Source organism: Xenopus laevis, chromosome 9_10S (genome assembly GCF_017654675.1).
Source record: "Xenopus laevis strain J_2021 chromosome 9_10S, Xenopus_laevis_v10.1, whole genome shotgun sequence".
NCBI lineage: Eukaryota > Metazoa > Chordata > Amphibia > Anura > Pipidae > Xenopus > Xenopus laevis.
The window spans coordinates 90277743-90300748 of NC_054388.1; the positions used below are offsets into that span (position 1 = coordinate 90277743).

The 23006-nt window shown below is 37.6% G+C and overlaps 1 protein-coding gene across 1 annotated transcript in view; it reads left to right on the forward strand.

Annotated features, from left to right (window-relative positions):
• Positions 1–23006, forward strand: part of vps35l.S (VPS35 endosomal protein sorting factor like S homeolog) — a 43284-nt gene that overhangs the window by 13856 nt on the left and 6422 nt on the right. Inside the window, exons 12-29 of the mRNA XM_018239126.2 lie at positions 63–156; positions 239–316; positions 2434–2556; positions 3950–3996; positions 5064–5175; positions 5775–5891; positions 6466–6519; positions 6942–7022; positions 7609–7671; positions 7754–7839; positions 8813–8893; positions 10288–10351; positions 11833–11931; positions 12270–12347; positions 13917–14031; positions 18353–18492; positions 18997–19162; positions 20208–20326. Of these exons, the coding sequence (XP_018094615.1) occupies positions 63–156; positions 239–316; positions 2434–2556; positions 3950–3996; positions 5064–5175; positions 5775–5891; positions 6466–6519; positions 6942–7022; positions 7609–7671; positions 7754–7839; positions 8813–8893; positions 10288–10351; positions 11833–11931; positions 12270–12347; positions 13917–14031; positions 18353–18492; positions 18997–19162; positions 20208–20326 (1717 nt within the window). The remainder of the gene's footprint in view (positions 1–62; positions 157–238; positions 317–2433; positions 2557–3949; positions 3997–5063; positions 5176–5774; positions 5892–6465; positions 6520–6941; positions 7023–7608; positions 7672–7753; positions 7840–8812; positions 8894–10287; positions 10352–11832; positions 11932–12269; positions 12348–13916; positions 14032–18352; positions 18493–18996; positions 19163–20207; positions 20327–23006) is intronic.

Consider the following 23006-nt stretch of genomic DNA (forward strand, 5'->3'; position numbering starts at 1 on the left):
AAATGTATCTTAATTTAAAATTCTGCATTAATACTAGTACTGATAATGCCTTTTCTTAACAGAGGAATATCTGAGAGTCTTCCCCGTCTAACATCTATGATCAGAGGAATAGGTGACCCCCTAGTGGCAGTGTATGCCAGAGCGTATCTCTGCAGGGTAATAAACACTCTCAAAAGATTGATATTTGTAACCTTGCAAACATAAAACTTCACAAGATATTTGGTTAATTGTGTTTCAGGTTGGAATGGAAGTTGCTCCTAATGCAAAAGAAAGTCTTAACCGGAACTTCTTTGATTTCTTACTTACGTTTAAGCTAGTAAGTAACATTTTTACTGTATATATCTTCAGTTACTGTGATTACAAAAAATACTACTAGAAATGCTTAAAGGAGAAGGAAAGGCTTGAAATGGTAATGTCATTAAAATCTTCACCACACTTGCACCTCCTGAACTGCTATATTTTTACTCCTCAATTCGCATCCATAAGGAAGTAATGCGCCCAGCAAGTTCCCTGAATCTTACTGAGTTTGCAGGCGCCATTTTATAAGTGCCCGACGTCACTTCCCCCGCAGCTCCTACACATTTGCAAATTTTTTTTTTTCTCCTTGACTTGACTCTGCCGCATCATCAAAGCTGCTGGCAGGTAACACGCAGCACTTAAACACAGCATGGACACCAAGACACATGTAGCTGCTGCCTGCCAAGCATGTATTGTATAGGTGCAGGCAGGGATATGCTCCAACTGCCAAGAACGTATCTAATACGTTCTTTGGCAATTGGAGGGGTTTCTCTGCATCTGGGGGTATTAGCACTCACAAGGACCTGCCAGGCAGTGAGCACAGGCAGATCTCCCGATTGCAGCACCCACGATCCCAAACAGCAGGCACATAAAAAAACAGTTGCCTGCTGTGGGAGTAGCAATCGGAGCCCTCCCAGCGCTGATTCCTTGCCCTAGACCCGCAATTACTTACCCCCAATCCCCCAGGCAGCAATCAGAGGTTCAAAAGAAGCCCTGCAGCCGGTGGATGCCTCCCTGATGACATCATCTGCACGTGCCTTCTGTTAGTGCAGACCTCCAGCCCCGCCCCTTTCTACTGAGCTGCACGGGGAAGCTGCTGGAAACATCAAGCTGAATATGCAAATGAAGAAAGAAAAAAAAGCTCTGTGCTGTGCGCATGTCTTTGCCCGGGGAAATCTCATCTCAGGGAGAAAAGGAAGCTGGACAGGCTTAGAACAGGTACTGCATTCGGTGACACGACTTTGCCATTTCATAGGCAAATTAAGCAACAGGAGGGTGAGTTAGAAAAATATGTTTCTGACTATATTAAGGCTAAGTTTTTGGGATAATGTTGTTTTCAGACTTTCCTTCTCCTTTAACGGCGATATACAACATAATTTCTTTCCTGATGAAAGAATATCGTTCTAAGCACCTTTCCAACATACATTTATTACAAAAGTTACGTTTGCAAATGTAAATTCCATTAAAGTGGACCTGTCACCCAGACATAAAAAGTTGGATGATAAAAGTCGTTTCAAATTAAACATGAAATCCAAATTCTTTTTTTATTCATAGCTGTTATAAACTCGTTTAAAAAATCTCAGCTGTCAATCAAATATTGCCTGCCCCTCCTCTATGCCTTAGGCATAGAGACGTGGCAGACAATTACTTTCACTTTCCATTCAGCACTTCCTAGATGTCACTGCTCTCCCCACATTCCCCCAGTTCTCTTTACCATTTAATTGTGTAGCCAGGGCATGGGGATGGACATCAGGTCCCCCATTCTGGTGCATAAACAAGATTGAGATGATGCCAGGCTTGTCTTAACAACAGTGTCCACAAAATGGCTCCTACCTGCTTGCTATAATTATGATTTCCCGGATTGATGGAAACAAGATTCAAATAATTTGTACAGTGTAAGTATATTTTGCTTGCCTAACATGATAAAATAGGATTTGGAATATTTTTTTTGGTGACGAGTCCCATTTAAAAGCAGAATCTGTATCTTCCTGTTCTCTGCACTGGTGGTTCTGAGTGATTTAACTATGTAGCAGAAGCCTGTGAAAAAGACCTGTCTAAAATGTTCTTATCACTTGAAAACACAGCAAAATTTCCCTAAAATCAATTTGCCAAATTATTAGGCAGCCCCTGCACCTGTGACTGAAATTTCTTACCCTGAGTTTGTTTGCCTCTTTAAAATAAATTAATAAATCAGCCCAGAATATGTTTTGACCTTGCTGCAGTCAAGCAGGTTTCATTTTGTCAAAAAGTTTGAACAAAATTGAAGTGCCTCTTTTTTCCAACCAAGTTTTTTCAAACATGTTACAATTTTGCAATGTGAAATGACAACAAATCTAGTTTTTGACTTGATTTTGTGCCATGTTATTCTGCCTTATAGTTGTTTTGTTTTTCATTTAGTATGCTGTCTCTTCCCAGATTCACAGTGACACAGTGCAGAATCAGCTGGCGGTTCAGGCTGTAGAGATTCCAATTTACCTCACACTGTATTCTCCTGCCATTGACTGGATGTTACGGTGCATTGCATATCGTGCTCCAGAGGTTAGTATGGGTGTAGTTGAATGGAGAACTATTAACTATTTTTAGGTAAAACTGTGTTCAAAATAAAGCAGTATGTTATGTTGTTTAAAAAAGTAATTTAGAGGAATTTATGCTTTGCCACTCTTCTGGTCCATTGTATACTTGTATGGAGGAATACATTTCTAATTAAATTATAAAATTGTAATTGCTGCTTTTGCAAAAGCCTTACCATAAGAGAAATCTTTCCAACTAATTATTGGAAACAATAGCTGTCTAAATCTTTCAACAGTATGATTAGCTGATAACAAATGACTGAGTATGCAGCACAAATGGTGACTCCTTCCACTTATATAAATAAGAAAAGCTTATGCTGCATTTTATTATTTATACAGTGCATAATGTCCGAACGAGAGCTACTAAACAAAAATAAGTATGATATTAAGTATGATATTACCATTGATTTGATTGTTACTATAATGATATTTCATACGCTCATCTTACTGATCCGTTTATTGGTGTCTAATGCTTTCTTTCTGTAATTACTGTTATTGAAAATGAATAAAAACTTTTTAATTTTTTTTAAAATGTTTTATCACTTCACTTTGGGGGACAAGGGGACAAAGTATAGCTTTCACAGCAGGATACTAAAAAAAAATCCCCCTTCTCTAGATTTACTCCACTGACAGCCCAGCCCTTCCTTTAATTTTTTATTCCTTCAAGCTACCTCTACTTTGGCAAGTGTCTGCCCAGTACTTCTGGTTATATTTAATCAAAGAAAGTGATTGGGAGGCTGGGCAATGCAGAATTAAACTACAGTATTCATTGCACCATTTAATTCTCTGTTGTGCTGCCTCCCAATAACTTTGTTTGTTTAAATGGATTTGTTTACATATAAGACAGAGCATGATGGGAGTGACTTGAGGACTGCCTGGTCTAAAAGTTATTGATAAGTTGGTTCTAGTCACTCTGCTCACTCAGCATAACCCTTTCATCTTGGCATGGATTTTCTAACCATCTAGTACTCTTATGCCTCCACTCCTCCGATTCTGATTTAGATTCTGATTGGGCCCTTAAAACTATCAGATGGTATCCCTAAACTGGCAGATACCAGTCCTTGATGCTGGCACGTAAACTGGCCTCTTCCCATGCATTCCACACAGTATGGTAAGCCAGCTGTGACTGGTGTACACAACAAAACCTTTTATTTTATAATCTTTCAGTCCCTGGATCTCTAAAAACTCATTTGTCAGCCTTGGCTGTCTAATACAGAGTGCAACTATTGTCCCACGTTGGACATCAGTTTAGTAGTGGAAGCTATACCCATCATTCATATGTGTACCCCAAGTGACCTAAGATAGAGAGATTTAACAATATCACAAAATCTCCTTTTTGTTTTCATTCAATAATATTACAGACACTGTTAACAGAAATGATGGAACGCTGCAAGAAGCAAGGAAACAAGTAAGTATCAGTGAAAAATGTGCCATGTTTAATACCTTTATAGTACAGAGGTAACCAACTGAAAGATCTCTTGGAAATGAAGCAGCTGATTTTAAAGGCTTGTCTGCCATTCCTCTCCCTTCTCACCAGCTAATGTTAGGAATATCACCCAAAATTATCAAATCAATTTGCAGAAAGAGAGGTCCATTGCATCTTTAATATACACTGATGCTACAGTAATGAATTCTGCTGTAAAATGCATTGCTATTAATATTGTCATGTAATGTGAATTGATTAAAGTGAAAATGTAAATTTAATATAACCTTCATCATACTGAAATAAGAAATATTCTAAATATAATTTATTAAAAATGCTGTACTGTTTCTAAAAAAATCAAGTTTATATTCACTATTCCTCTCTCTGCATCTGTTTCTCTTCATTCTCTGTTCATGGAGTTGGGTGTCAGATATTCATTGACAGTTAGATCCAATATATCTTATAGGGGGCACTTTTTGCCTAGAAGATGTATTAGAGCTCACTCTATTAAAATCACTTGAAATCCTGTCTCTCTACATGCAGAATTTGTGCAAATGTATGTGTGTGTGTGTATATATATATATATATATATATATATATGTGTGTGTATATATATATACTTGGTATCTAATTAGACAGCAGAGAGGTTTGTAACAAATAAATATGGGGGAGTAAATGCTAGTTGCTAATTATGAGACACATTTGACTGCCTATTTATAAAGCCTCAAGGTAAAATGGAGTTATTGGCCCAAAGGTGCTATAATAGAAATATAGTCAAAATAGTAATTTGTTTTTAAAACTTTAAACTTCATTCATGAGGTTATCCTTGGCTTAGTTATAAATGCTCCCATTTCTAGCCCTATAATCCTGTTATTAAATTGTGAACATATTGTTTTATTTTTGATGGTGCTATATATGATTAGGAAAATGTTTTTTTTTGTTCTGTATGGATATGCACATGGATGAACAAGCAACTTGCCATGCTACATGCCAGACTTACATTTATATTTCATAGAAATCTCCTGATCCTGGATTTGTTTGTTTCTGTTTAGTGCCTTGCTGCTGAATTCAGTCATGTCTGCTTTCAGAGCAGACTTTATTGCAACCAGATCAATGGACTTTATTGGAATGATTAAAGAATGTGACGAGTCTGGCTTTCCTAAGGTAGGTTTGGGGTATGAGTCACCTAATTTCATGTTTATTTGAACAGAAAGCTGTTGCCCTGGTGGCAGCAATTTCATTTCATTGCATTAGGCAAAGGAAGACATTTTCAGGAGAGTTGTTTGTTACCCATGGTAGCATAGATTTACCAAGGGATTTTGCAAATCTTCTTGTGTGTCAGCACCCTAAACTGTTTAAAAAAAATAAATAAATGAAAAAAGAAGGTACAAAATTGTTGGTACAAATTTTTATGTTGAGCTTATTCACATCATCAACAGCTGACACATGTAGCTAGAAAGGTGCATGTGGGACATTGCAATTTTACCATCTTTCATTCTGTATCCTGATTGAAAATTTTTGAGTTTTTTTTTCATCCGATTAGAAATGTCCCTCAAACACCAAATCACCTGCTCTTGTATTGTGTGATACCAAACTATTTGTGGGAACTGGTTGTTGAAAAGAGATCTTCCTCATGTAAATTTTTTTATCTCAAGCCCTCTCTTGAGTATTGAGTGTATAAATAGTCTTTATGTTTGTCATTTATTGTATTCAACTTTGTGAAAAGCAAAAACCAGATTGTGATTATAACAATTCTCTTCCAGCACCTTCTATTTCGTTCACTTGGATTAAACCTGGCTTTGGCTGATCCTCATGAGAATGATAGGCTTCAGATTTTAAATGAAGCTTGGAAAGTGATCACAAAGTTAAGAAACCCACAGGTATTTTGGCTGGGATAAATTATGTCTTTTATATGTCTTGTTATAAACATTGTCTTCCCTACAGAGATAACATTATAACCTTGTGTGGGTGTGCTTAGCTATGTATTTATTTTAATTAACACCATTTCCCTAGGATGTATGTTCACCAAGGAAAGGCAATAACATTTATAGCCACGGGTTGGCTGTGAGACATGTAATACACCTTTTCCAATAAAAAATAAGAGTTTAACAAATCTTTATCCACAGGGTTAGTTATATTTAAGGCTGCAGGTTCAACACCTTCTGGCAGGCCCCATTCAGTCTGTCAATCTCTTAAATTGAATCTGTCACTAGTATTGGTAGGTGGATTTTGGCCAGATAATATGCATTATAATATATTCTTGCTACATTCTTATTAAAATGTATCACAGGCCGATTCAACAGCCACGATTAGACAGTTGGCTGAAAAATGCCATGTGGAAAATATAACAAATACCAGTGGCCTACATGCAAATGAACAAAAACATGCCATATTTGTGTCCATACCAGTTTATTAACTATGGTGTTTGTAAATTAAATTTTTTTTTTTTTCAAGGATTACATTAACTGTGCTGAAGTTTGGGTTGAATACACATGCAAGCATTTTACAGTAAGTAGTAGCCTTATTTTGTAACAGTGAGTTACTATATGAAAAGGTTATTGGCTCCAACTTACTGCTGGGCCATTTTCTCAAATGTATTTTAAAGGCATATAGCCTTATATATCTTATATATTATGGCCACTAAATCTTTGATTTAAAAAATTTATTTTTCTAACAGAAACAAGAAGAGTTTAGTAATGTTGCAGGATTTACCCCACTTTCATAAAGGGGCGGTGTGCTAAAAGTTTTGTTCCTAAGGTTGAACCAAAATAATGTGAATTTAAAGAAGTCACTATAACTATGTTGTGAAGTATTGGCACAGGATCATGACCGTATCAAAGCAGGACTGTGTCCTCTATTGGTTTCACTGTAAGATTACACATGCACTTTGTGTGAATGATATATAATTAATTACATGATGTATCTTGCAGAAACGAGAGGTGAATACTATACTGGCAGATATAATTAAGCACATGACTCCCGATCGTGCATATGAGGATGCATATCAGCAGGTAACATTTACTTTCTAATGTACCTTTTTTATCTTCTTCCTGTATAATGAAGGATGAGCATATTGTACCAAGTAGATATAACAAACTATTGGTAATACAGATAACATTACAATGTTGTCTTTAATTGATTTTAGCCGAGTATTTAATTCTCTATAAACTTTTCTTAATCTCTGAACACAGAGCAAGTATTGACTTGCATTTGCATTTAATAAAGGTACATGCAAATAGCTTATTTAGGCTATTTTTGGAGATGCTATTATAGGGGCTATTTGTCAAATTAGTATTTAATAATGTGCTTTTCCTATCTCTTCTGTGTGACTGTAGCAAGCACACAGTTGTAAAATGACTGGAAGCCATTGCATTCTTCTAATATGTTTGCTGGAAGTCAACTAATATTATAACCAAGCATTCGAGTTAGCTATTGCTGGCCCTAAGGCTCAAGCGGTCCTTTATTTTTTGCAGCATAGGAGTGACATATTGCTCACTTCACATGGCAAGTTTGAGTATACCTGAGGGGAAGTAGAATTATGACCGGATATCTTTGTTACATCAACTATTTGCCTAACTGTTTTAATTTTCCTTCCAGTTACAGTCAGTGATAACAAAGGTCATTACTCATTTCCAAGACTTTTCAGTCCTTTTTTCTGTGGTAAGTTTCATGTTCTCAGTTGCCTTTTGTAAAAATTTAAAAGTTCTATAAGATATATTACATTTACCCAATTCTCTTGTAGGAGAAATTCCTTCCATTTCTGGATATGTTTCAGAAAGAAAGTGTCAGAGTGGAGGTTTGCAAGTGCATCATGGAAGCTTTCATCCGGTGAATATTATATATAAAAATGGGTAAAACTGAATATGTAAGGAATCAACAGATAAAAATAACTTAAGAAAAAGAAGTTGGACCAGCTCTTTTCTCTTCGATTTTTAGATATTCTCTCTGCCTGTTTATCCTTGGGGTATTTTCAGGCTTGTGAACTGATGACAGTAATGTTTTTAAAAGCCCTGTTGTGTTGTGCATTGCAAGTAAAAGGCTCCAAATTTCAAGTTAGTCAGATACTTTCAGTGAGTTGCAGGCATGTGTTGTTGATGCATTTAGAGTTAGCAATTCTTATTATATGACTTAAATGTGCACACAACAACGTTTTATGTGTTTATTTTTAATTATTATTTAATGGGGGTGTTCACCTTAAATGTAACTTTTAGTGTGATGTGAGATATTATAAAACATTATTTTTTTTTACTTGTTATTATTTTACTTTTTTCAACTCTCCAGTTTGGAATTTCAGCACCTATCTGGTTGCTAGTATTTAAATTGCCATAGCAACTAGGAAGTGGTTTGAATGAGACACTGGAATGTGAATAGGAGAGGGCTGTAATAGAAGGAAGTAATGAAAATATAAGAATAACAATCGTTTTTTGTGGCTGCCAGGGTCAGGAGTTGAAAGCAGGAAGGAGGAAAAAGAAGGTGGCAAATAATTCAAATACAAAAAAGAAGACCAATTGAAAAGTTGCTAAGAATTGACCGTTCTATAATACTAAAAGTTAACTTAAAGGCCAACTACCCCTTAAAGATTTATTATACTGATAAGACATGGTTTACAAATGTTTTTTTTTCTTAGTAATGCACATTATACACTATATGATATAGTTTATAGAACAGGTGTCCTTTCAAGGGCAAGCTAGTTGTCCCTACAAGCAGCTTGACAGCTTGTGTTTAGTGGACATTTTCGAGGCACAGTGAATGCAGACGCTACATAGAATTTTCCAATTTGTCATGTTTTTTTGTATTCCAGGCATCAGCAGGAAGTGACAAAAGATCCAGTGATACTCAATGCTCTTCTTCATGTATGCAAGACCATGCACGACTCTGTGAAGTACGATTCAATTTTCATTCACACTATGCATTAAAAGCTAAATATTTTTTATTCACTTTTTTATCATATGCTATGATTTATTTTATATATATATTTGTTATAAGAATGTGTCCAAACACGTCCAAGGAGAACAAATGCCTCGCTACCTATTTTCAAATAATTGATTACTTGTACAAGCCAGCCTTTCCCTTTCTGAACTGCATCATCTGTGCACCTGAGTTCTGCTCCCTTTTCTTGTATCTTTTAGGAAATCCGAGTAGTGCAGTGGGGTTGGTGACTGCAGTGTTGGGCCATTTCACTTCTGGTTTGAGGCTTAGTTGATCGTATTAGATTTTTATTTTGGCTTCCGGTAGTCATGCTTGTAGATGGGGGTCACCACCAGGATGACTAGTCACTAGCAAGACTAGGCAGGATCAATTAATCATTTTCTCAGTGGCTCTACTACACTGCTGCATAGAATCCTTGTGGCTGATTTACCACTAAAGGTGGAAGTAGATGTAAAGATTTTTCTCTCCCACAATCAAACCAACAAATCCGTTAAATCTGTCAAATTGTTGTGAGGTAGTGGGCACCGAATGATCGTGCATCTAACAATTTTTGGTCCGACATTAGTCAAAAATTTGATCGATCAGGTTAGAAAATGTTCATCGTTCACAGTGAAATTTGTCCATTGTCCGATTTTTAGCAGGGCCAAGCACGCAGCTGCCCGCAGTTTGCACTGCTTCAGCTAGACAATATTGATTGAAGTGGTCATTTTAGTTGATGGACAAATCATAGACTTAAATGTTTGTTGCAGGATAAGCTTGGTCCTACGATAACAGAAAGATCTTTTAAAATTCTTAACATCTATGGACACCTTAAGGATCACGGCACATTTGTCTAAACTTAAAGGTGGCCATAGACATAACAATTACGATCTTTCCAAGAAAAATCAATCATTTCAATACATACTTGTAGAGCTGAATTGTCAGATATACAGGTAGAAACAATAGAATTATACCTGTATCTGATGATTCAGCACTAACAATGGCCGATGTTCAGGTGCCTTCAAAGGCAACCGATCAAAATTTTCCACCTGGGCAGATCAAAGAGCCGACCGATATCCAAGTCTTCTACCAATATTGATCGGCTTGTCTCCTGCCATAAACGCGAAGAATATCGAACAAAATTTTTTTCAGGATGTGGTTTAGCGCATATAAAATAAACAGGTGCATTTAACTGTATAAATACATGGAATGTGACGCTCTAATGAGACAAAATAACTAATAAAGCTTGTGTAAAAAAATGCAATAATAATAAAACAGAGCAATTTTCAGAGAATAGTATTCCTACAAACACATTTTTTGTAAACCGTTTTATGATTTTTAGTTTTTTTTTTTTTTATTATTGCACAGTGCTCTGACCCTTGAAGATGAAAAGAGAACATTGTCTAACTTGATCAACGGGTTTATACGAATGGTAAGAAAATATGTTTTCCTTGGTTTGTGCATGTTTATATACACACATGCAATAGATTGAATAAATTGAAAACTGTCTGTATTCATCTAATATGCAAACTGATTGAGCTAATGCAAGAAGATGCATTCATGCAAAATTCAAGTTATTGGCGATCTTTGAATGTGCAGACTGTCCTGATGTTTAAGTGGTTTACCAGTAGGTAGCAGGCTAACTCCACAGAAAAGTTAGTTTATTCTTCTGTGACATAACTATGGTAATCAAAGAACTGAATGGAGAGACCAGTAAGAATGAGGTGGTTTAAAGAAGACCAAAAACTCTAGACTATAAGCTAATTAAGTTTTAGTATGTTATAAAATGTCCTACTCTTAGTAACCTTTTTGTTCTTTTTTTTTTTTTTTTAAATCTTTTTTTAATTCTATGATTTCCTCTTGGGGGGTCATTGACCCCTTCAGACAAAAAAAAAATTGCTCTGTGAACTTTCAGTGACTTGTTTTCCCTTATACATGCTTCTTAAGGTAATATGTGAAACTCAAGTATAATCTGTGAAATAAAATTATCAATATCAAAGAGAGGCTCCTGCAAAAAGAGTCGTAAGAGTCTTTTGAAATTATATATTGCTCTATGAGGCTGCAATGTTATTGTTAACTTTTATCATCAGGTCCTCTCCTATTTGTTTTCTGGTCTCTTTTTTAAACCACTGTTAAGATAAATTGGACCCTAGCAACCAGATAACTGCTAAAATTCCAAACTGGACAGCTGCTCAGCAAAAAGATAAATAATCTAAACCCATAAAAATGCAGGCAAACTCTTTAAGAATTCTGCTCCTGAATAAGTACAGTAAAATGGGTCTTAACAGGCTCTATGAGCCACGAACGACTTAAAGGGGTGGTTCACCTTTAAGCTAACTTTTAGTATTTTATAGAATAGTTAATTCTAAGCAACTTTTCAATTAGCTTTAATTTTTTTCTTACTTATAGTTTTTGAGTTATTTGCCTTCTTTTTCTGACTCTTGGGGGTTTCTGACCCCATCTGAAGAACATAAGTTTTGTAAGGCTACAAAGTTATTGTTATACCTACTTTTTAATAATCATATTTCTATTCAGGCCCTCTCCTATTCATAGTCCAGTCTCTTGGTTGCTATGGTAATTAGGACCCTAGTAACCAGATTGCTGAAATTGCAAACTCGAGAGCTGCTGAATACAACGCTAAATAACTCAAAAAACACAAATTGTTTGAGAATATCACTCTTTCTACACCATACTAAAAATTTATTTAAAGGGGAACAGCCCGTTTAAATATTCAGAAATGCACGTGTCCGCCACAGAAACTTTTCAAAACTGTTAAAAAAGTTATTAAAAAATAATGGGCAGGATATGTATAGATCATAATCTGCTTGTATTCAGAATCTCTGGTTAAACAGCATAGATACGAGTAATAAATGAGCTTTAATCAGTGTTCTAATTCTTCCGTTCTACCTCTAGGTCTCCTTTGGACGGGACTTTGAACAACAGCTGAGTTTTTACGTTGAAACCAGATCAATGTTTTGCAATCTAGAGCCAGTGCTTATCCAGTTAATCCATGTGAGTAATGGTAATGTTAACAGAAAGCAAGGTCAGCATTTACACAGCAGGATATAGGAGGTCCCTTTTACATATTTACTCTATGGGAAGGGGTATATTGATTGGAAATGTTCTTATAAATAATGTATATCCTTCCTTAGTATAACCAATATATTGTTATTCATTGACTGTCTCTTTATATATCTGTCTCTCAAAAATTAAGTGAGACACTTTCTGCCTGTTAGCATTACTTTTGTAAAAGCCGTAGGATCTCCTGTCATATATATTATAGATACAGTGTACAATAAAGTGCCTGAGAACATCATATTAATGGTTTCTCTGCCATAATGTATTTTTAGAGTGTGAACCATCTTGCCATGGAGACAAAAAAGGTGATGAAAGGAAATCATTCAAGGAAGACTGCTTCATTTGTCAGAGTGAGTATGATGTGCTTGATTCTTAGTATTATGTAGCAGCAACTCCTTTGGCGAATTCATTATTTGCCCTACTGGACTTTTACGCTTTGACAGGTTTTTTTTTCTAACTATGTAAATAACAGCCCATAATGCCTACTAGTAGCACAAGAAAATGCTAGACTGTCCCATCCACAAGTCTGAATTCTCACTCTCCCACTGAGGGAAGGCTGATGAGACAAATCAAAATGCCACATTTTAAGATACTTTATTATTATTATTATTATTATACTTTTTATATGTGATAAGAATGGATTATTATGAAATCCTTGCATTCTTTACTAGACTCTAGCAAACATCTGACTATAGATGTATTTTCATTGGCCAGTGTAATTTTTGTCTTTTTTTTTTTTTTTTTTACAAAACCTTGAGATCATTTTCCATTTACATTGCCTTAAAGAGGGACTTTGCAACATAAAAGTAGACTGCACTTTTTGCAATTGTTTTTGATGTTGTTATATGGCATTTCCCATTTATAAGAATACATGCATTTGTATGGGACCTGTTATCCAGAATGATCGGGATCTGGGGTTTTCTGGATAAGAGATCTTTCTGTAATTTTCCTCCATACCTTAAATCTACTAAGAAAATCATTTGAACATTAAAGGGGAAGTAAAGTCTAAAATAGAATAAGGCTAGAAATGCTGTATTTTGTATACTAAACATAAACACGAACTTCCTGCACCACAAGCCTAATCAAACAAATGATTTATGCTTTCAAAGTTGGCCACAGGGGGTCACCATCTTGTAACTTTGTTAAACATCTTTTCAAGACCAAGACTATGCACATGCTCAGTGTGGTCTGGGCTGCTTAGGCATCGTCATAAATGATCAAAACAGCAAATATAGATCTGCCAGAAGCCGATACAGCAAGACTGATTAAAAATATATTTAGAATATATTATTAATATATTTAAAATATACAGACTGCACTGGGTCCTCTGTTGTCATGTAATCTAATGTGGGTTTTATAGCTTTTGTATTGTTTAATACATACTTTCTCCAACTCTGCTGAACCGGTGGCTGCAGCAAAATAATACTCCAAATATAATCCCGGTTTACCTGTTTAAATCTGGTTCCATGATCTTTGTCCCTGCAGCTACAGTTGAAAACAGTAAAGGCAAAAATAAAATCTAATACATATCTCTACTCGCTGACTCTACAGGGAAACAAATAAAGCTGCTTGAGTTCTGCTTGGCTGGGATGTAAGGCGGGGGTTCCCCCTGCTGTTCATAAGTATGATTGTTTCCCTGCTCAGCAGTTAGGGACCGTCTGACAATTCCTATCCACAGCAGTAAATGAAGGGAGAATTTCACTGCATACAGTTAGGTTTCTTATAAAAACGGTACCCATTTTTTAATTAAAGTATAATGGAGATATGTTTCTTTTTCATTAATGCATGCCCTGCATTAGCAGTTGTTAATGTTTAACTAATGGTGAAGTCCTTAGGTTTCCCCACTCAGCAGAAGGTATTTTACGTGCTGCCTTAGATACCTAACATATAAAGTGACACTTTTGTTTGTTTTATTGCAGGCTTGCGTTGCCTTCTCCTTTATAACCATCCCGTCTCTGACTAGCGTCTTCACGCGGCTCAATCTGTACCTGCTTTCAGGCCAGGTGGCCCTAGCAAACCAGTGTCTTTCACAAGGTGAGTTGTTTCTTTTAATCCAATCAGTCTAACTGGTACTATAATCTGTTCAGTTTTAGTGTTGGAGGCATAGAAATACCCTTGTCGCTGATCCAGCAGTTGCTTAGGCTTAGTCTTGTGTGTGGTGTTACTGTATGTGATATAACTTTGGTTATTCATATATATGATTTGCTGAAGCCCTGAATACACAATGTAGCAGGGCTTGCTTTTGGTATGCTAGTGAGACTTTATTTGATAGATTACTATATAAAACCATAGCTAAATATCATATTTGGGGACATTGTTAGTGAGACTGCATAATAGGAAAGTTGCTGGGCCAGGTTGTGAAAGCTGGCTGTTCCAAACCATTAAAAATCATGAAAATTCTGCACATTTTTTAATTGATCTATATTGCATAGTTGTTTGAAATGATGTTTACTTTTCAAAAAGCTTAAGTTATGTTTTTGTGGAGTTCCCTTTTAAACACAGCATGTTTCGAGCTGTGGGCTTTTTCAAATGTACAAATGTTACAAATGTAACACTTGTTCAAACCCACAGTTTGAAACATGTTGTGTTTAATAAAGAATGTAGCAGCATAGTTTCTGCATCAGTCTACCTGTTCCTACATCTACTCTGGCATAGTGAGACTTCATACTTGTCATAGCCACAGATCAGAAAGGTCTATATGAATACACTAGTAAACCTTTAAAGTAATGCTGCTCTGAGTCCTCTGTTAAAAGAAACACCACATTTCTTTCCTTATATTGTGTACACATGGACTTCTGTATCAGACTTCCTGTTCCAGGGATTAGGCTTGAGCATGCTCAGTTTGCTCCTCTCTCCTCCTCCCCTCCCTGCTGTAATCTGAGCTCAGGTCTATGAATGAGCAGGGAGAGACTCAGGCAGGAAGTGATGGCACAGCAAACTAATATGGTAGCTGCTATCCTAAACAAACAGATACGGTGTCTAGAGCTGTTTAAGGAAAAGCATTCTAAAGAATAAAAATGGCATTCTAGCTTGCACTGTTGTGGCTAATCTATTGGCAATAACCTGCCTTGGTAGCTTTCCTTCTCCTTAAAGTGTAATTGAAAAGTTAGCCTATGTGGTATACCTGGGTCTCATTACAGATTGTGTATAAAAGGCATTGCTTAGGAAACTACTCCATTTTAATGAGTGCACTAGTAATATAGGTATTTCATAGCAACAGTTTTTTCAGACTCCTTCAAATATTACAGGACCACCTATATTTATGACCATATTTATTTTGCATAGAACTTGTAAATTACTCGAAATGTAGTACAGTCGTGTCATTTTTAAAAGTCACAGGGCTTTTGTCCCTTTTACTCTAAAATATCACATTGTGTTTTTCAAGAACGTAAATATTTATGTGAAATGTCAGGACAGACCACAGTTGTTGTACCTACTATCATTGCATGCGATGTAGGCACCACTTGCTTCTAATTGCTGGTGTAAATGAGCTGACCAAGGAAGTTGACTATGCTTTTTGGAATAATGCTGCCGTTGCTGCAGTTTTTTATTTGAAACATGGGTAGTCAGGACAAAGGACTATAAAAGAAGAGGCTGTTTTTACACAAGAATTCTCTGGGAACAATGGAGCTGCAGTGTCAGGTGCTTATTACACTGCTCGCATGGGGCTAATGCCATTGACAGAAGTGGTTTGTAACATGTAGCCAAGTTAATAAAGTGGAGACAAATCCATTTAAATGTTGTGGACGAACGACCACATTTTCTGTTCTTTTAATAACACCGTTTAAGGTGCTGCCAATTGTTCTCTGAGGTAGCATATTGGAATTCCATTTTAATGAATGGTTGTAAATCTTTGAAATATACTTAGCTTGAACTCAAACACAGCCAATTTCAAACAGATATACTGCACCTGCCAGAACAATTTCCCTTCTGCAGACAAGAAACAAGCTGTGATTGGTTTATCACTTTATGTAAATTGGAGGAGCCTTTATTATGGTTCCTGTTTTATGTGAAGGACAGGACCATCTAATTGACCATGTAGATGGCTCCCCATGAGAGATGACGGTCTCTCAAAATTCCAGTAATGGGTTAAGGAACTGACCTAGCTCAATAACATTGCCCCCACTGAAATAAGGCCATGCTACTGCTCAGGTTGGTAGTGTGCAATCCCTTGGGGCTCCACAAATATCCAAACCACAAGGAGGAAGGGGATTGTAAAAGGCAGCACAATCCAAGTTGAATACGGCTCCCTTCACCTTGCACAGCACTTGGATTGCAGATCTCAAGAGTCCCTGCTCTGTTCCAAAAGCCAATTAGTTAAGAATAGGGGAGCATGCTAGAGTCCTGTGCGGAACCAAATTTTGAAACCCGAACCTGACCTGCAACACCCATTCTTACCTGCTTGGACCCGCTACCTGACCCGCAAGTGCCTTATCTGCAGCCCGATCCGTGACCCACTGATCATCAAGAAACAGGAAGTGCTGTCATTGTAAACCAGAAGTGACATCATTAGAAGTAGGTGTGATTAGAGAAAACGTTTTAAAACATACGTAAAGGAGTAAAACTTGCTATTGAGAAGACCTGCAGAACCGCCGTCCCGTGCCTATACCCGCATCAGAAAGTTCTTCCCACAACCTGCAGGTTACCGCCTTTTTTTCAGGTACCTGATCCGCTCGAGGACCCTAGAGTAGAGTCCTGCAACGGGTCGGGTACCCGCAGGTTACCTGCAAAAACCTGCGGCACCCTGCAGGTTGACATTTTGGGAGCGGGTATAGACGCGAGTCGACGGTTCTCCAGGTTTGCGGGTCGGGTTGCGGGTCTTCTCAATAGCGAGTTTTACTCCTTTTTTTTCCTGATCACGACTACTTCTAATGATGTCACTTCTGGTTTACAATGACAGTACTTCCTGTTTCTTGATGGTCAGCAGGTCACAGATCGGGTTGTGGATAAGTTACTTGCGGGTCGGGTAAGTATCGGGGTGCAGGTCGTGGGTCCCCAACAGAGCATACATTTAGTAATGTTCTTCCAACCCTAGAAGCCAGTTCTGCCCGTCGATCAGTCCCAAAGTTATTTAGTACACAAGAGCAAGATGCTCCAGACCCCTTTTTTGTGTATTATACTTTATAAGTGAGATCCGTATCACAGTGCTTTTAGTAAAGAAGCCTGCAGTTTTAAATAAAATATATTGATTGTCAGCAGCACTATGCCAGACACACAGCTCAGCATGTGCTTCTTTCCACACACTCTGGATTAATTTTCACAGGAGCCTGCTGACCTTTTATATTTAGCCACTCTCATAAACATCAATACAATCCCCTTGCTCTTGGCATTATAGACATCTATTATGTTCCGTTGTTTTTGTTATAGGCCATGTATGCCCTCTTTTGTTTAAGGACATCACAATTGTTTCTCCACAAATTGAAATACACCATAGCTAACTTAAAATAGCTAAATGTGGTCATGTTACAAAGTAGGAATATTCTTTAATTAATTAAAAAAAATTCTTTGTGGCTATGTATTTTAATCCTTTAGCTATAAATCTATTTATATACTATGAAATTTTAATGGACCCTGTCACAAGTTGTGCTCATCACATAAAATTCAGGGCTGCTCTAGAAAGAGCTAAAAAGGCATTGGCAGCCGTGACTTTAAGGTAAGGTTATAACAGGTGGAAGCTTAACATCTTTCCTACAGAATGCTAAAATCTGATTGGTTGTTCCATATCCAAACGAATGATAAATGTTAAAATGAAATAACACTACAGATGGAACCTGCAATACAAAAAGTAGTTCATTAACTTGCTGGAAATAAACTTTCAAGAGGCAGGGCCACAATGTATGAAATCTCACCCCAACCACCACCATTTACTTTTAATGTAATCGCCTACAAGCTTGGGGTCGGTGGAAGAAAGGTAGAGTCATTTCTAATTGATGTGTGTTTTCCTGTAGTCTTAAAGTCAGGGCACACAGGCAGATTCGGGGAGATTAGTCGCCCGGCGACAAATTTATTCATTTTTGGAGCGACTTATCTACCCGAACTGCCTCCCCTGTCTTCCCGCCCGCGGGATGGCACTCGGAGCAATTCGTTTTCTGAAGTTGCTTGATGAGGAAACTTCGGGCGACTTCGGAAATTAATCGCCATCCCGCCGGTGATTTACATTTTAGCAGGCGGGAAGGCAGGTGAGGCAGTTTGGGGAGATTAGTCGCCCTCGATTTGTCCCTGAATCTGCCTGTGTGCCCTGACCCTTAGACGGCAGTAACTCCTGAAATAGAAAAATAAACCTACCGTAGTTTTACTGGTAAATATAAATGACCCCTTCAAACAATTTTTTTTTTTTACTTCTTACAATTTGTAGCGGATGCCTTCTTTAAAGCTGCAGTAAGCCTTGTTCCTGATGTCCCAAAGACTATCAATATAGATGGGAAGATGCGCTCCTCTGAACCCTTTCTCTTGGAGTTCCTTGCCAATTTCTTCTCCACGTTACTGGTTGTTCCTGTAAGTACAGTGATCGTTACTGAATCGGATATCTACCCTTCTAGAGCTATCGTCCACAGAAATTTAGGATCATATTTACCTTGCTTGCTTACTCTATACAATATCATGGAGTGCTGGAATGTGACAGTAGATGGGAAAACCATATTTCTGACTTCTCATAATTCAAGAAAGCCTATAGACTAGAGAAATATCACGTCTTTCTTATGCAAGTTGTTGCAGTAATACAAATCCCATAGGAATGAATAGAAAGTGAGTGAGTTTTATTGTGGTCTAAATTCATGTAACCTTAGTATAATCCATTTGTAACAAGCCTGTTCCTCCAGCCATTGCCTTCATTTCTTAACCCCTTGCATTTTGGTCAGATTAATTGAAGGGGCCAGTCTTACAGTAGACGTAACACCAAAAATAAAAATGACTTTATTTGTATTATTATTTGTAGCTTGATATTTTTGTAAAACGATGTAGTGCAGTGTTTCTTAAACAGAATGGTCTTGCTTTCTTTAGGATCATCCAGAACAAGGAGTTCTTTTCCTAGTACGGGGTCTTCTAAATGTCATAGAAGATTATACATGGGAAGATAATAGTGATGATAAAGTGCGGATCTACACCAGTGTGTTACATCTCCTTGCTGCCTTGAGCCAAGAAAGCTATTTGTATCATGTGAGCAAAGGTAAGCAGCTTTTTACCATTACCAAGAAATTTCAAGACTATTTTGGCGGTTGCATCAGAATCTCTCAGGCCCTGTTGGTAATAAGATGTATTTAGAGGAACCTAGATGCCAAATATATTGACTGATGTCAAAAAAAAATACTGTTCTGTGTTCTTTGTATTGGTGTAAAAGTGTTTTCTTTTAATATCTTCCTCATAAAGAAACAAAACCATTCTGATGGTTCACTTATGTGACCTAGCTTATGGGGACCATGACATCAAATTTGATCAGATTTAGGATATTAGGTTAATGAGAGAGAGGTACAGGCATGGGATCCGTTATCCGGAAACATGTTATCCAGAAACCTCTGAATAACAGATAGGCCTTCTCCCATAGAATCCATTTTATCCAAATAATCCAAATTTTTTAAAAAATTATTCCTTTTTCTCCATGGTAATAAAACTACTTGATGCCAACTAAGATATAATTAATCCTTATTGGAAGCAGAACTAGCCTATTGGGTTTATTTATTGCTTACATTACTTGTATGAAGATCCAGATTATGGAAATATCAGTTATCCAGTAAACCCCAGGTTCCAAGCAGGTCCTATACATGTATTGCCAAATTTCAGCCATCAGCCTATGAACTATCAGGTGTTCCACAGATGAAGGCACTGCTTCACTTTACCACCACAGATGCAGATTTTCATAAATGGAGTAATCAGTAGTAACCTAGCAGTTAGCTTAAATCAATCTACTGCAATAAGAATATTAAAAACTGGTCTTTAGTTTTTGAAGGTTACCGCACTGGTGCATATTTTGCATTTGTGGTATAGGAAGCTGAAGCAGAAGGGAGATTTACGTAAAGACTAATTCCTGCTGCTTAGTTCCACACAATCTAATTTTACATGATCGAGAGGGAAATAGTCCCTTTAAATAGTGATGCTAATTGCATTCTAGGATTCTTGTTACTTTAACTCAAGAGACATTATTTAGTTGACCTTCAGATCGAGATGCCATTATTGCAAGGTATGGCCGGCTGATTCACATATTTTTCCCTCTTCAGTTGACTCTAATGATAATCTTTACGGAGGAGACACAAAGTTCCTGGCAGAAATTAACCGACTTTGTGATACACTAATAGGACAAATTTTGGAGCATCTGAAGACCCTCGGGAAAGAAAAGGTACATATTGATCAACAACTACTGGATATTTAATTTGTTTGCCATTGCTTGTGCCAAATTGTTAGAATGTGGTTGTGTTGTGACAGTGTGTCACTGCTCTCTAGTGATTGGTGGGCAGCCCATCCCATGCTCAACTGCTAAATAAGGCTCAAGGGTGGTTTAACCCTTAAATATATACATGCTTGCTCAGAAATTACTACAACCTCAGAGCATTAGGGAGTAAGACAGCCTGCTGACGCTGAATTTTACAGGAGATTGCAAGCAAGACAGAGCAGAGAAAGCTGCAGATACAATCATGTGTACGTCAAACACAGGTACACATTTTTTAACATAACATACATTACAAAATTGTTTTGTTTGTTGGTTTGAACTTATATATGCATTTTTAATAAATGACTTAGGTCCCCTTTAACCGGAAAACCCCAGGTCCCGAGCATGCTAGATAACAAGTCCCATACCTGTAGTAGTTTTATTGTATTGCCACCGAGATGTTCAGAAACCTGTGTAAATTGCCACAATCTCTTTTCCTTAAGCTCAGGTTTAACAAAGAGTATACTGGCACTTCAACACAATCATTTTAGTGGAGAGAGGTCAGCAGGTCCGGACTGAGAATTAAAATAGGCCCTGGCATTTCAGGTACACAGAGGCCCAATCAGCCCACATAGAGGCCCAAACAGCCCCCACCAGCCCACTAAATACTGACTTTCTATGGGACCTTATAGCAGCCCTTCTGGCATTTGCCGGAACCCACAGATTGCCAGTCCGGGCCTATAGGTCAGGTGAAGATAAATATGATGAAATGTAGAGGGAGTTCAGGAACCCCTGGGACCTCACCTCTACCCATAGCTCATTCTCCTATATCTAGGATCTGGATAGCTGATATTTTTATGTGGTGATACCTGTTATTTTATTAATCATGATGCTCCATTGCATATTACAGATACAGCCAGACTAATAAAAGAACTGTTGATAGTTGGAAATAGTAAAAAGTATCATTTTAAAGTGAGGAATAGAAAAACAGTTTATATTAATCTGCACAGGAATTGCCCATAAATCTGTTTTTGTTATACAGAGCTTTGATACCACCCCCAAATTTGTAATACTTATGTCTATTTCTTACTAATGTAGAGATCTTCCAGAAAATCCCCTGCAAAATAGATGCATCTGTTAACATTAGAAATCAGTTTCCAAGTCACTGGCAGACTTGTTGCATGCATCTGGGGACTATTTGTTATGATACTACACACAGCACCAAGAAATCAACATTGGGCAGCTGTGTTTTCTGGCTCCCGATCCAATCAGATGATTAGTAACAGACTGTCCTCTAACTCCTAGAGGTGCATGACCAAACCGTGAACCTAGAATATTCTCCTTTTGTTCAGGTCCCAGTTCCAGTACAGGGGACACAAAATGATCATGCAAATTTTTTTTTATTTAACTTTCCTTCTTAAACACTTCAGACAAGTGAGAAGTTGAAGGATGACGATTAAAAACTATTGATATGTTGCCCACTTGATTGTTCTCCTACTTTTTAGTCTAAGGTTTCAATATTTTCTGCTTGATATTCTTGTAAATTAACATGCGAAGTGGCATCATGAATTTGACTTTTCTACATGGGAATATTTGGAGTTCCCAGCTTTTTCCATATAAATATGATTGCCCTCCAAAAGCAGAGAATGGGTTATGATAGAAGAACACGTTACCATTGGCCATTTCAGTGAGTCCCAGCAAAAACCCCAGGGGAAGAGAGGTGGAGAATCTCATCAATGTCGGTATCTTTAAGATTCTTTTTTTTCTGGGCTTCTCATTAAAGGGCCCCAATTGTTATCTGAAAAACCTCTTTTGCTTTAGGTTAAAATGATTTTACTCTTGGTATTGGCTTGTTTTTTGCCATTGCATGGACATCACCTCTCCTATTCTTGGTTGTTGGAGTATCTGTTTATGTAAGGGCAATTGAAAGGTGAAGGCCAAATAAAGGCCCCATGCATGAGCTGATAAAAGCTGTCGGCAGCTTATTGGCCCCAGTGTGTGTGGTCATCCGACGAGCTTCCCTGATTGATATCTGGCTAAAAGTTGGCCAGATCTCAATCGGGCAGGTTAAAAAATCCCGTCGGATCGTGGCCCCATCTTTGTGTGTATGCGGTCCTGCGATCCGACCGCCTGTATCATATCCATTGTGATGGATCGTAGGGCCACAATCGGATCAGCCCGATATCACCCACTTCAATGTGAGCATATCGGGGAGAGATCCAGTAGTTTGGCGACAAACGAGCTGATCTCTGCGTCTATGGCCATCTTAATGCTCCTTTGTATGAGAATTGCATTTATTTAATTTCCTTTCCACGAGATGTATAACCATGTCAGTGTTTTGCATCGTGAGCTGCTTCCTTGTCACATTTTCATCCATAAGTCACACATTGCCCCCCTAATTCTGTTATAGTTAATTCAACTATGGCGTTGGAAACTAGATGATATCGGTAGAATGGGTTGCGCTCTATAGCAGGCTGTCTTGACGAGGCATTTATTTTAATATGGACGTATACCATAAGCTGCTGGAAAATGCAATTGGGAACCAAAGGCGTCCGCCTGTGTAACAGCCAGCGCCTTGTGATGCTTCTGGGGAACTACATGTGCTGACAGTGACTGGTGTACTCCATTTGCTCTGCCTTCCCAGCCGTGA